The sequence below is a fragment of the Triturus cristatus genome, chromosome 4_1, assembly GCF_964204655.1.
Source record: "Triturus cristatus chromosome 4_1, aTriCri1.1, whole genome shotgun sequence".
NCBI lineage: Eukaryota > Metazoa > Chordata > Amphibia > Caudata > Salamandridae > Triturus > Triturus cristatus.
The window spans coordinates 227,187,276-227,202,103 of record NC_140585.1 but is presented as its reverse complement, the minus strand read 5'-3'; the positions used below and the strand labels follow the sequence as shown (position 1 = coordinate 227,202,103).

General features: G+C 37.4%; 1 protein-coding gene across 1 annotated transcript in view; it reads left to right on the top strand.

Annotated features, from left to right (window-relative positions):
• The first annotated feature begins 1,292 nt into the window (after positions 1 to 1,292).
• The window catches only part of LOC146854152 (hemagglutinin/amebocyte aggregation factor-like), a 169,049-nt gene continuing 155,513 nt past the window's right edge, over positions 1,293 to 14,828 (top strand). The window contains exon 1 of the mRNA XM_085651930.1: positions 1,293 to 1,580. Within this exon, the coding sequence (XP_085508056.1) occupies positions 1,502 to 1,580 (79 nt within the window). The 5' untranslated portion in view covers positions 1,293 to 1,501. The remainder of the gene's footprint in view (positions 1,581 to 14,828) is intronic.

The window sequence follows — 14,828 nt, the reverse complement described above, 5'->3', positions numbered from 1 at the left end:
CATTGTTATCATCATATTATTTTTCTTCGCTATGGGGTTAGGTTAGGGCCGGGCAGGGCAGGATTGGGGTCAGAGGGGGAGCAGTGGTGAGCACACTCTAAGTGCACATGACAGTTTGGCCAGTTTTTTGGGCCGGCCAAACAGTCATGCACACTTTGCATTTTCCCTACCAGGCTGTAATACACAGCCTGGTGGGGACCATGCACAGACTCCCAGTCCCCATCTAAGCGCCATACCACGGTGCTCAGAACAATCACAACACTGCATTTTAGCGTTGTGATTGGCTTAAGGAGCCAGTGTGCTTCCTGCTTCTGGCTCTGTAGCTGACGAGAGACGGCGATATGAGAAGGTGTTTCTTTTTCAATTAGTTGTTGTTCCCCCTATATCTACCCCAGCCCCAGTTCCCCCACCCACCACCCCCATTCCCTGCCAACCGTCACTGAATATAAAAATAAATAATCATCAAATGTTGAATACTGACATATCAAAAGTACATTAATCAGTCAGTTCAGCGTTCTTTGGTACCAGGCAGACACATAAGTAACGTGGCTGGGGGCACTAGGGCCAGTCAGGAGAGCAGATAAAAGACAAGTCACGTTTCTACGCCAGATGCTGAGGAAGCTTGCAGTACCTCTGCTCCAACCACCTATTCGTCTTCAGTAAGCCACTTTGTTTTACTTTTAATGCTTCAGGTATCATCAACTACAATTTTAAAATGCACTCCTCCCGTGCCAAAGGGCAAAGAAACGAATGATTCGCACACACAGTAAATTAAGGCCATGGCATTTGAAACATTTTGACATAGGTTTAATTGTGGCTTGACCGAGTGATGCCGCGTTTTACACATAACACGAAAACGTTTTCAAAATGACTACGAGGAGTCTGCTAAGTGCGGCAGCCCTATCATAAGTTAGAATAGCGTTGTGGTGTGAACTTTTTCACCCCGGCTTTATCCTGACTTCTGATAGGGCAGAGGGGCTGTTTGTGTGAGCGCTCGGGCAGGGTCCTAGATTTAGACATGCTGCACTCATAAGGCATGCCGGCATGTCTATGGGCCTGTGAATGGGTGAAAGGGCTGATGTGCACAGCGCTCGCACATCTGCGCACTCCACGTACCATGCGCACCTGCACCATCAGCACACAGGTCTGGGAAAAGCAAACAGACAAAACGGCCGACACCCGGCGCGCGAAGAGCAGCATCTCTTGCTGCCCTCGCTGGAGCTGATAGGTCGACGCCCTAGAGTTCATAAGGTCCATGCATTCATAACTACCTACGTCAAACTTCACTTGGCACAGTACTCCTAAGGAGCGGGAAGAGGCGGGGCTGATGACTGATATGAGATTTAGGAAGCAGGGTATATATAGGCAAGAGGACGGGACAGGAGAAGGAGTAAGAGATAGAGGGCTGCAGAGGAATAAGAGGTAGAGGGGAACGCCTTAGAAATATTACAATAGCCTCGTCTTTTCAAATAAACTACCTCGTGCCACTCTGCCAGTCACCATGAAGGCATTATTCCTTCTTGCAGCGATCACAACTACAGTGCTTGCAGAAAGTGAAGCCTCCGAGGGCGCACCCACAGGTAAAATGCTATTGTTCACTGATGCTATTAATTTCTGTGTTGTGTTTTCTAATGTTCAATTTGAATTTCTTTCACATGTACAAAAACTCATAGCGAAAGAGGCTACACACCGTAGAATTCATAGTTCTAGAATGGAATAATTAAAATATGACACCATCATGGCTTAATCTTTGACAGTTGAACAAAAGATATCCTATTTTATCTCCCAGTGGACATATGACATATTTTTTCAATCTTAATTATAAACAGATTATAAAAGAAATGTAAAATTAGCTTTTACTGCTCTGGACCAACGTTAGGGAATAAACCTTGGATACACAGGGCCTCATTTATGAAAACTTTCGCATCGCTGCGTGAAAACAGCGATGCAACAGGTTTCACTGCGCCCTCCTTGCAAATTGATGGATGCATCATATTTACTGTATGACACATCATGTTGCAAGTAATGACCGATACGTCATTATTACTGACTTATCTGTCAGCACAATAGTGACGCATTGCTGGGGTGTGTCTGAAAACCGGCGCGACTCCAGCAATGTCTCCTTTCACATGGGGCAACCCCTTTGTGAAAGGTCCTGCGTCAGTCTTACGCCTGCTGCGAGGCAGGCGTAAGATATTGACGCAGTAGCGTCCTAGAAATTCTTATAGATTTCACTGCATCACTTCTGCAAGGCTTTTTGCGGGGGATCGCTCACCCTGCATACATTATACCTGAACCAGAATTACGCTGCTTCATTGACTTCGAAACGAGTGCACCTTCCATTTCTTTTGTTTTGGCTTTCACATAACACCCTTGGACGGCGGGTGTGGGAAGAGTTTGCACCACCATACGAATTGGTAGTATATATGGACTGGAAGTGCTTGGCCTTGGTCTGCCGTTTGTTCTTTTCTCTTATAATGTAGCGCAGGGGTTTACAAAGTGATGCATCTGCTTAGATGCGTCACTTTGTAAAAAGGGCGCAATGTGGCGCACTTTTTACGCCGCTGCTGCGTCACAAAAAGTGATGCAACGGCGGCACAAAAGTGATGCAGGGGCTCATAAATAAGCCCCACAGTGTATAGTACTTGGATTCTAAAGTATGAAATATCTTTAAATTAATTATAAATAAAAGTTTTCCTTTAAGTGTTTGTCTAAATGTATTAATAAAAGTATTTTTAAAGTATTATTTTCAATATAATTTAGACTAAAAATTATTCGATTATTATTGGATTCGGAGGTTAGGAGGGATGGGCATTTTGCTCGATCTGTTTTGCAAGATTTTTTGGTCTAGTCAGGTGGACACCCTCCTCCGGGTGAGGTACGACTTGAGGATTCTATTCAAAAGGTGAGGAATCAACAGGCAGAAGTATCCATGAGAAGAGCAAGTTACTTACCCTCGGTAATGCTTTTTCTGGGCGATACAGTATCTGCCTGTAGATTCCTCACTGTCCCACCCGCCTCCCCGTTGTCCACCTGTTTCTACCAAAAAGATGCTTTTACTGTTTGGCATGAATGTTTTTAATATGTCTTAATCATGCTTATGTTTTAATAGTGAGAAATGCTTGATCTGTTGCAATTTCTTTATGCCTTTATTGGTTATGCATTTGTGTGTATATATATATATATATATATATATTCACTGAAAAAACCATGGGTTTCACACACGTTATAGTTAGGAATTAGCATTTAAAAAACCTTTGAAATTCAGTGAAAAAACCATAGGTTTCACACACGTTATAGTTAGGAATTAGCATTTAAAAAACCTTAGAAATTCAGTGAAAAAACCATAGGTTTCACACATGTTATAGTTAGCTGGACATTTTACTCGTAAAAAACCAATGAAATTGCCCCGTTATAGTTAGTTCAGCTAACTATAACTCGCGCGCCCGCAATGCACTGCTGATGACGTCACATATTACATCACTCATGACATGGTCAGTGACATCACTCATGACATCACTGATGACATCTCAAATGACATCACTGATGACATCACTGATGACATCATCCAGTGAATGTGGGTTTTTCTGAAAATTAAATATGTTTTATATATGTATATCTCAAGGTCAATGGAAGAATAAATGGGTATATAAGTGTCTAAATGGATGATTTGTTTTTGAAAAATTGATTGTTTAACTGACTGATTAAGTGTATCATAGTGAATACATGTTTTAGTGAGTAATGTTTAAATATGTATATATCTGTATCAGTCTCTCACTTTGTGTATAAGTGGCTGCATGGGTTGGTGAGTAGATACATGGGTGTCTATATAGGTTATTAGTTGGTTTTTTGAGTATCAGTCTGAGTGTCTGCATGGTTCGGTGGGGGGTATTACGTAGTGCATAGGTGTATGAATGAGTGACTCACTGTTTGTATGTGTTGAACACAGCATGTGTGCAGGACTGTATGGGTGGATGAGTGTGTGCATGGATGTGTTATTGAGTGAATGACTGTCTCAATAGTGTCTTTATGAGTAACTACATATGTTTTAAACTAGTATATGTGACTATTGGTGTATATATGTGAGTATATGTGAGAGTGAGAGATTGAAAGAGTTCTTGTATGAATAAGTATGTGTTTCTATAAGTGATTGTTTAAAAGACTAAGTATGTGTAAGTTTCCGTAGAAGTAAGTGTGGTGGTGTGTGTATAACTGTATATGCAAGTAAATGTATGTTTGATTCTTTGTTAGCATGAGTGACTATGTGTGTGAGTAACTCTATGGATGAGTGGCATTGTGTAACAGGATGTATAGGTGTATGAGTACATATGATGAGTGAGTACATGTATGAGTGACTGAATTGGACTGTTGGTGAATGAGTGGATGTGTATGTGGATCTTAGAATTACTGAAAAGGTTGTTTTAACTGGTATTGGTATGTCCATTGTTTTGAACATTGTAGTTTCTATTTTTGAATGTGTGTGTCAAAGGTTATATTAGGGGAAGAGGAGGTCTGCCACTCTATCACAAGGATGATGTCATCAGTGATGTCATCAGTGATGTCATTTGAGATGTCATCAGTGATGTCATGAGTGATGTCACTGACCATGTCATGAGTGATGTAATATGTGACGTCATCAGCAGTGCATTGCGGGCGCGCGAGTTATAGTTAGCTGAACTAACTATAAATTTCATTGGTTTTTTACGAGTAAAATGTCCAGCTAACTATAACATGTGTGAAACCTATGGTTTTTTCACTGAATTTCTAAGGTTTTTTAAATGCTAATTCCTAACTATAACGTGTGTGAAACCTATGGTTTTTTCACTGAATTTCAAAGGTTTTTTAAATGCTAATTCCTAACTATAACGTGTGTGAAACCCATGGTTTTTTCAGTGAATTTGCAAGGTTTTTTAAATGCTAATTTTTTTTTTATTCATATTTTTAATTTAATTTACTTACCTTTTATAAAGACTATGCTTTAATTTTTAAAATCCTTAAATATTTTTTTTTAATATATTTTTTAAAATAAACATGTAAAATTTATTTCCAGTTCTTTTTTTTATTTTTTTATTTTTTTTTGGTACGCGTACCGTAAGCTCACGGTAAGCGTACGGTTTACGCAACGTCCGTAATCTATCTACGCTGCTTGCGTATAGTTACGCACTTTGCGTAGCCGCGCGTACTGCGCGTGGGACGCTTACGCCACACGCGCACGTTACGCGGAAGTGCCGGGGAGTGACTGTTATGCGCATGCGCGCAAGCGCGTGTCTTTTTTACGCGCACGCGTACTTTTTGCCGTAAGCGTACCGTAAGCGTACCGTAAGCGTACGGTAGGTCATGTGATCTTGAAACACAACTTTTGATTGGTTGAAACTACTTTCAGTTTTAGAACTCTCCTACACCACACCCATTCCCCTCATTTCTGCTTGTGATCCCTTGGGAGAAGGAGCTGGTTTGTCTTTGGGATACGATGGCAGAACAGCAGAGCTCTTCTGAGAGTGAGGCTAGCACTAGCAGCACTGTCTTGAGGCAGAGATCGAGGAAACAAAAGCCTTCTTATGTTTGGGATTATTTTACTTTTCCAGAAGGCCAGCAAAAGGTGAATGCACCCTTAGTTACTTGCAAGCTGTGTCAGCGTGTACTTTCTAGAGGTAATCGTAACAGGAAGTATTCCTTTGGGAATCACACCATGAAGAGACACCTCCAGGATGTACACAGAAGGACACATGGTCATCTTTTTGGAGGTAACTCTTCAGAAAGACGAGCCAGTACATCCACAGCAGCTCAGCCTGGACCATCACCTGCAGGGCTTACTCCTTCTTCTGCAGGTCAGGTGAGCCCTTCATCTGTGGGGGGAGAATCTCCTTTTGCTGGCCCTCTGGAAATGAACCCTCGATTTCGGAAGGTTGATATTCATTGATATTCATTGCACATTTTGTAAAGATCTAATTTGCCATAGGGAGACCAGTGTTTCCCTAGTGAACAACAAAATAGATCAGCACATTTGTCGCTTTGAATAATTTTCCCATGCTTCCTTTCCTCTGTCCCTGCATGAACACAACGGTTCTTTTAAGAGCCAACCTTATCTTTCATCTTTTTTTTACATATGTTTTTAAAAACTTTTTTTTATTTTTTTTTACCGTACGCGTACGGTGCGCGTACTTTTTTTTTATTTTTTAAAAAAAACACTAAAAATAATTTATCACATTACATTGTCCTTGAGAGACTACAATTATTATTATTGACTTACCATACTCACTGAAAAAATATTTATTCATTTCTTTTTTTTAAAAATAGTTTTAAAAATGTTTGTAGTTTTCGAAAATTTTCTATATCTATCTGGAAAAAAAGAAAAAAGTATTAATATTTTTTAAACATTTTATAATACAGTACACATATTTACATTTTTTACCAAAAAATCTTTTTGCCTTATTTTTGCTGTTTTCAGAATATATTGCATTTCACTATAAATTGTGAAAGCAATTGCATTCATCATTTTACAGCGGGCAAAAAAAAATACCAATCACAAAGATTGTATTAAAAAAGCCCTGATTCTTTTTTTAATTAAACTTAACATTATAGAAATGCATAATATTGTAAAAAAATATCATCTAATACCAATACTTATTTCTTTAAAATACCGTCTGATATGTTTGTTTCAGAACTATAATCACAATATTATATCTCAAATAACTCCAAAATACATCTGATTTCATTTCCTTTAGGCCAAATAGTAATTTTAATTTTTTTTTGGGAATAAATTTCCAACGGAAATCCAATAAAATTCTAAAGTTTAATTTGTCCAGATCTCACCGATTCTCTGTAACATTTTGGTTCACGAAAATTTTTTGAATAATTTATTTAGTCCACAATAGAATTGGTTACTTTTCCACATGGCCAAATAGTAATTTTTTAAATCATTTTTGAAAAAATTTCCAATGGCAGTCCAATAACATTCCAAAATTTAAAATGTGCAGAAGTCACCGATAATCTCTAAATTATTGGTTTTTCAAAATTGCATTAAAAATTAAAAAAGTCCACATTACAATTGGTTATCTTTCCATTAGGCCAAATGATAATTTTAAAAATCTTTTTTTTACAAAATTGCAATGGTAATCCAGTAAAATGGTAAAATTATTTTGTCCAGATCTTGCCAAGTCTCTCTAAAATTTAGGTTTCAGGAAGATTAGATAGGAATTTGCTAAATCAAAAGGCAAACGTTGTTTGAAAATCAATTCGGAATCATTACACAGTGTCCAGCCTTTTTCACATTTTAGATAAACTGTGTAATGTCCAGAAGTAACAGTAGGTCCATCATGGGAAATTATTGCAACAGTTACAAAAGTTTTTCCTGAAATTGATAATTGCTGTCCTGTAAACTTCTTTATTAAAGTATCCAATTTTGAACCATCAGCTCTACATCGTTGCATCATTAAAATTACATACTGTCCGTATTCCTTTAAAATTAATGTTGAAAACATGTCAGAATTACACTCACCACATTTCATGCTATGATTAGCATCTTTAACTAATTTTGCAAAAGTGACTGTTTTACTCTCTGGCAATGTCAAATAAATAAACCTTTCATTATCAACAATAGAGCCACATATATTATAACAATTATCACAACTATGTTCCCATTTATAAGAGAGACCAAAAAAAATGTCAATGGGAACTCCTTCTTCTTCCACTACCTGAAGAAAATACATCAAAAATTAATGTGCATCTTGCTGTTCATTTTGAGAAAACTGTGTTCGTCCTGAACATACATCTAAAAGTTTTCTAATGTCAGTAGCACTTTCTATTTGAGTTTTATCTTTACTCAACTTTTGAAAAAGGAGACTCAGCTCTGAACAGAATCTTTTTCCCTGATTTACTATTATCTGCTCTTGCAAACTTTCCAGATAAAATGCAACATTCAGCACTACATTTGCGTAGCAGTTGACACCAGAGCTATTTTCAAAATGACATCCTACAACCTGTTCTTCATTTTCCTTTTTCTTTTTGCTTGCAATTACATCACTCCTCTTTTTTTTCCTCTTCTCTACATCTTCACTACAGATATTCTCATTTTTTCTTTTACGAGAAACTACACGTTTCTCCAACACAGGATACTGACCTAAATGAGGAGCATAGCTTCTTCTTAATCTATTATACTCCTTTACACAATTTGTATCAGCACTAACTTTTGATTCTTCAAGGTCTATCATGAATAAACCTGATAATGTTTTGACTCGTGACAAAGCAACATATGCCATACCTTCTTTGAACACAGTTGAACCAATGTTCACAAATGCACAATCTACAGTCAATCCTTGAGACTTGTGAATAGTTACAGCATATGCTAGAGAAAACGGAAACTGCTTCCTACGTACATATAAGTCTTTCACAAGCATAAAACGAACTGTACAACGACAAATATCTTTAACTTCATCTATCTGATCAAATTTTATTTTTAAACATTCAATTCCTTCTTTTTTCTGATAATTAATAAAACCCACAACTCTTCCCATCGCTCCATTAACTAAACCTTTCTCAACATCCAAATTTCTCCTTAAAAACACTCTACAGTTCATGCAAACATATAGATTTTTTTCTAATCCAGCTGTTTTGGAGATGTTCTTCTCTAGTGAGTCCAATTTATTTTTCAGTTTGCCTGTTACTGTGACAGTAATTCTTCCATCCTCAATTTTGTCCACTGCTTCCAATTTCCTGATCTCTTCCTTTTCCAATTTCAAAAGCTCCTCATTGAATATTGAGCATTCACGTAGAGTAGGCATTAAGCAGATGACACTTTTGTTTTCTGCAATGTTCTTGTATATCTTCTCTGCAACTATTTCTTCCTTTGGAAATAAATTATGTAGCAGCCGAGTCTGTAATGCTTTTTTGCCAGCTTCTGTGAGTAGTCCAATCCTGATATCTTTCAGAATACTTCCATATTCTTCATCGTTTGCTTGCCTCATATTAGTTGTAAGTTCCTTGTACTCAAAGAAGGACCAAATATTTGTATTACCGATACTTCCCAATGACTTCTTCGTGTCTTCATGTGTCACAGTATTAAACACTGGTTGTCCTTTAACTGGAGTAAGTTGCAAAAGATCTCCAAAAACTATGACGTGTTTTCCACCAAATAACACGTCATAGTCTGTCTTCAAAATTTGCTGCATTCTTAAATGCACAAAGGCAAGCATTAAGTTTGATACCATGCTCACCTCATCAATAATGAGAACTTGCATCTTCTTCAATACTCGTGAAACTTCCAAGGATGCTTCTCCAGTTAGCTTGTTGAATTGTATTTTGTTCTCATGCTCCACTGGTAACATTAGCAAACGATGTAAGGTGATTCCTTTTATGTTATATGCTGCTAACCCAGTTGGAGCAGTAACCACACAAGACAAAGTAGAATCCGTTTTTTGCTTTAGGTAGCTTCTGATGACTTTAATTAGGAAACTTTTTCCAGTGCCAGCTTGTCCGCTTACATACATCCTGATTGGATGAAATGATGTGCATGAGCACTCTTTTTTTACATGTAGAAATCCGTGATCAATTTTGTTTTTGATCTCTTCATAAATTTGTTGCTGCTCTTGATTCAGTTGTCTTTCCAAATTTTCTAAGTCTATAAATTCTTCTTGAGCTTGATTCATAGCTGTTTCCACTTCATTCATGGCTATTGATGCTTCATTTTCAACGATTGGTTGTCCTAGGGGATCTTGACTGTGTGTTCCTGAACTTTGGCTGTCCTGAGAACTGTCTCTAGCTATTTCTGCTGCAATTGTAGTTTCCTGTTCAATTTCTTCATTTAACATTTGCAGATAAGTTGTGAATGTATTGCATTGTATGCTGTCTTTGCAAGCATTAAATGAATCCTCATAGCTTTGAAATTCTCCCAGTAGTTCATCCTCTGTACGCCATGGTTTAAACAACTGTAAAAGAGCCAAGTAGTAAAATTCTTTCTTGTCGGTAGTGTCGCAACTCAGCTTCCGGTGATTTATCAAACTTCCTTTGGTTTGCTTCACCAAACATCCTTCTTCACCAACAACTTTATATTTTCCATTATTAATGTCTTCTGCAGCTTTCCGTGAATAAATGTAGTTCTGCAACACTTCATAGAGACACATGTTCTCCAGATGATGACTTCTCTTGGGATAATATGTGTCCAACATGTTTGTTTTCAATATATCTGTACTTTCTGGGTCATTCTCGGCCAAATATTCAATTTCTCCAACAGATTTCAGTACCCGATTTCTCATTGCTGCAAGGCCTAAACTTGCCCAAATTATTCTTCTTGACTTCGAGTAGAGACTTGCAGAAGATAACCTATCTGAACATTCGTAGGATCCAATTTCTCGATGCGATAACATCTTCAAACTGAAACTGTACAGCTTCTTACTGACAGTCTTCTCGTGAGAAATCTCTTCCCACATTTCCTTCAATTCTGTTTTTTCTGATTTCGTAATGTAAGACGTTACATATCGTGCAACAGCAATGGAATTGTCAGCTACATACTGTATATCCATGTTAGCGTTCCACATGGATAAAATGACTGGGTTGTAGTCATTTATATTTTTTGATTCTTCTTTTCTTTTAAGGTTGTAGGTATTCTTAGGTGATTTTCTTGTGATAGTATGTCTCACAGCTGACATAAAACTGTTTACTCTTCCATTTGAAAGAACAGGTCTAGGAAATCCAAATCGACATTTAGTGTAGTATTTTTCTTTGCTCTTGTATTTCCGTCGACAGTATTTTCCACACCGATGACTTTGGAAACGTAAAACTTGCTCCTTTAACTTGTTCTCTTCTGTGCTTTTTGGTATACCACATGTTGCATATTCTTCAATGTAAGATAACACTGCTTCATCAGTATCTGTTCCAAACTTTGGGGCATCCTTGATCCACAACAGCATATGAATATGAGGAGCACCTCTTGCCTGGTACTCTTTTCTCCAAAAGAAATCCACTACTTCTCCAAGGGGTGGATTTTGTTTATTGCAGATGAAGGACATCATAGCCTCAAATCTATGATTGAAATATCTGCAAACATTAACCGGATCCAATGAGCACAGTTCTCCTGCTGTCTTGTATTCGATGTTTTGAATGTTTGAATTGGCCTCTCGTAGAAAATCCAGTAAATCATCCCAAGCGTACTCGGCACAGCTTAGGGTAAGGAACCATGTTGGTGTTCCTAAATTGCGTAACATGCATTTTAGTTCACCATGGCGTCGGTACCAATATTCATTTGTCCCACGCTGACAAGCCATCAGATTGATCAGTTGTGTTTCCAAATGATCATCTCGGTGCTGCACTTTCTCCATAAAATCCTTAGCAGACACATTTTGTAAATGTACTCCACTTTTTAAAATGTGATTTACTGCATAAGACAGTGCAGACAAGTCGCTTTCAAATAAAAGATGAAACAAATAAGGAATACTTTGTCGAAATCTGGGATCTTCAGCATATAGTCTTGTAGTCCGATACTCTGAAGCTGGAATCTGTTCTGGACGTTCATCGTATCGTCCTCCTTTTCCCGTAGGAAACAGCTGGGGAAAACATCGAGCTTCCAAGCTCTCCTCCCATACACTCACGGGAGTTCCTTTTGCTTTCTTCATCTGAAAGAGATCAATATTGTCTCCCATAACTTCTTTCGAATGAAGAGGATGTATGCTAAAATGTTCATAAATTTCTTCTTCCTTTGTCTTGTCCACTTTTTCAATTTGTCCAGTTGGTGTTTCTGTGTCTTCTTGAAAATCTTCGTCTTCTTCTTCTTCTTCTATATAAATTGATTCATACCATTTGTTATTTTTTTTCAAATACAAATTTGCTCTTTGTACTTTCCGCACATCTACCAGCTCCTGCCAAATCTTCTTATTCTTTGTAGGTACACCATTAACCAGAATAATTAATGGTTCAGTTTCCAAAGTATCCGCATCAATAGTTTCCATATTTTTTTTCAAATCCAAGGGCAAATACACCACTCTACCTTTTAAACCTCTCAGTAAATCTGAAGGAGGTAATTTACCAGTTTTGGGCTCCATACGTACTATGGTCTGGAACGGATGAACACATTGAATGAGTATAGACTCATATGTATTTAATTCAGAAAGTTCAGCAGGAATAGCATCCAATTCTAAATTATTATGTACAGCTCTGGTCGGCATTCTATTTTCCTCTAACTTGTTGTAACAGTATTTACAAATACGCTGATCTTCACCCAATTCAAAACAATTTTCAAGAAATATATATGTGGCAAAATCCATCCACTTATAATTATCTTCATTTTCACTCTTTCTGTAGAGATCAACATTCCTAGTTTGTTTTCTATAATGAGTTCTGCTGCAACAAATACAAGTAACATTTGGTCTTTCATTAGAGACTATTGCAAATTTTGTTATGTGATCATTAAATGTCTTACTTACAGAAGGTTCTACATTCTCTTCCACTTCTTCCTCATTTACTGTGTCCTTCTCTGCACTGTTTTGTTCAGGACCAAAGTAACAAAACTGAATTTCATCAACAACCTTCTCTACATCTGATACCGTTCCTCGGAACAGAGCCCTATTCAATTCATTTAACTTTATTGCTGGACTTTTGGCAAAATACAACCGTCTCACAAACTTTCTCATTTCAGTATGATGAACAGCCAGCATCCTAAAATGATGGAAAACACTATTGCACACTTTTCTAGATAGACAAGCCAGAGAATGACCCTGCAAACCAGTATTCTCTCTCACTCTGCATGGATCCAGACTTTGAAGCACCTTAATCTTCTGTTTTACACTTTTTTTACTATATTCTCTTAGAAACTCTCGAAATCTGTCAATAGATTCCTGACGCACAGTGCAAATACTACTACAATTCCAAGTGTACACTGGGGCTTTAGGACGTCTCCCCATTGCCTCATCTGCCATCACTTGTACCTCATCTCTTGGAACCATTATCTCCTTCTCCATTATGCAACCATTTTTTACTTCGTATGAACGACCTCTGGTGTCAACTGCATGCAGCAAACTATTACTTTGAAAATCGCTCTCTTCATTAAAAAAAGGTTCACTACTTGAACTATGCATCCACTTTCCTAAAAACACTTTACAAAAGTTTGTTCTGTTCACTACTCTTTTGCTTTTGCTTTGTGATTTCAGTACATTAACCATTTTATCTAATGTACGCATCCTATTCAAAATTAATATGAATAGTTTCCTTTTTAATTCTAATGCTTTTGCTGCAATGGCTTCAATTTCTTTTTTTCTCTTGTAATATTTTGCCTTTTGCTTATATTTCTTCACATCCTTTATCAAATTGGACATAACTCTTCTCTGAAACATTTTTCTACGTATCTCTTTAAACGCTGTTTTTCTGTTTATGTAAAACTTTTCAGTTGCAGAAGGTATATTTGCATTAACTAAATTCTCAATTTTTTGCTGTTCTCTTCGTTTTGTTACATTCTTCCCAGGACAGACATTTTGTACATTTTTCTTTGTTTTGAATATTTTTTTAAGAAATTCTTTTTTCTGCTTACCAGAAGATTTTTTCTTTTTCCCAACATGAGCATCTTCTACTAACTTTGGTCCTCCAGTTGTCTTCAAATATAGTTTTTTTTTTTAGCGTTTTTTGAACTCGAGATTTTGTAGGCATCTTAAATTTTGTTCACTGTTCTTCAGCAATACCTGAAAAAAACTAAAAAAAAATCCTTTATTGTATTTAAATATATTACTACATTTCTTTTCACAATAGTCACAAAACAAAATTTCTTTGCCAATTTGAATGCACACAAACTGCTCTTTTTTTTGGGCAAGTGAAAATCTCTTTTACAAACTGTCACATTATGAAACCACTTTTCAGATTTTTTAAAAAGCCCATGTCCAGAGTGCTACACTCCAGCAAGGGCAACCAGCCTTAGTGAAGCTCAATGTATTTGCATTACAGACTGAAACCTGAAAACCCCACTCGCTTCTAAATACTGTGCATGACTATACACGGCAAGCACATGGGTGTGTGCTAAGACTCTGCTTCTTCCCCCAAAAATTCACTCCCCCTTTCCATCTAATGCAACTGTGAAATCACCAGAGCAAGACGCAATAAATCTCTGCCTATAATTCCTCTATGCACACAGAGTCATGTTTTCACATTAGTCCCAAAACGAAATTTCTTTGCCATTTTTAAAGCACACTTACTGCTCTTTTTTTTTTCGGGGCAAGTGAAAATCACTTTTACAGACTGACACATTATGAAACCTTTTTTTTTAATTTATTTAATTGCACTTGTCCAAGCTGTTTTTTTCAGACCACCACCATGTGTATTCGCGGTGACTGCCTACACTCCAGCAAGGGCAACCAGCCTTAGTGATGCTGAATGTATTTGCATTACAGACTTAAACCTGAAAACCCCACTCGCTTGTAAATACTGTGCATGACTATACATGGCAAGCACATGGGTGTGTGCTAAGACTCTGCTTCTTCCCCCAAAAATTCGCTCCCCCTTTCCATCTAATGCAACTGTGAAATCACCAGAGCAAGACGCAATAAATCTCTGCCTATAATTCCTCTATGCACACAGAGTCATTTTTTCACATTAGTCCCAAAACGAAATTTCTTTGCCATTTTGAAAGCACACTTACTGCTCTTTTTTTTTCGGGCCAAGTGAAAATCACTTTTTACAATTGGAAATCACTTTTACAGACTGACACATTATAAAACCACTTTTCAGATTTTTTAAAAAGCCCATGTCCAGAGTGCTACACTCCAGCAAGGGCAACCAGCCTTAGTGAAGCTCAATGTATTTGTATTACAGACTGAAACCTGAAAACCCCACTCGCTTCTAAATACTGTGCATGA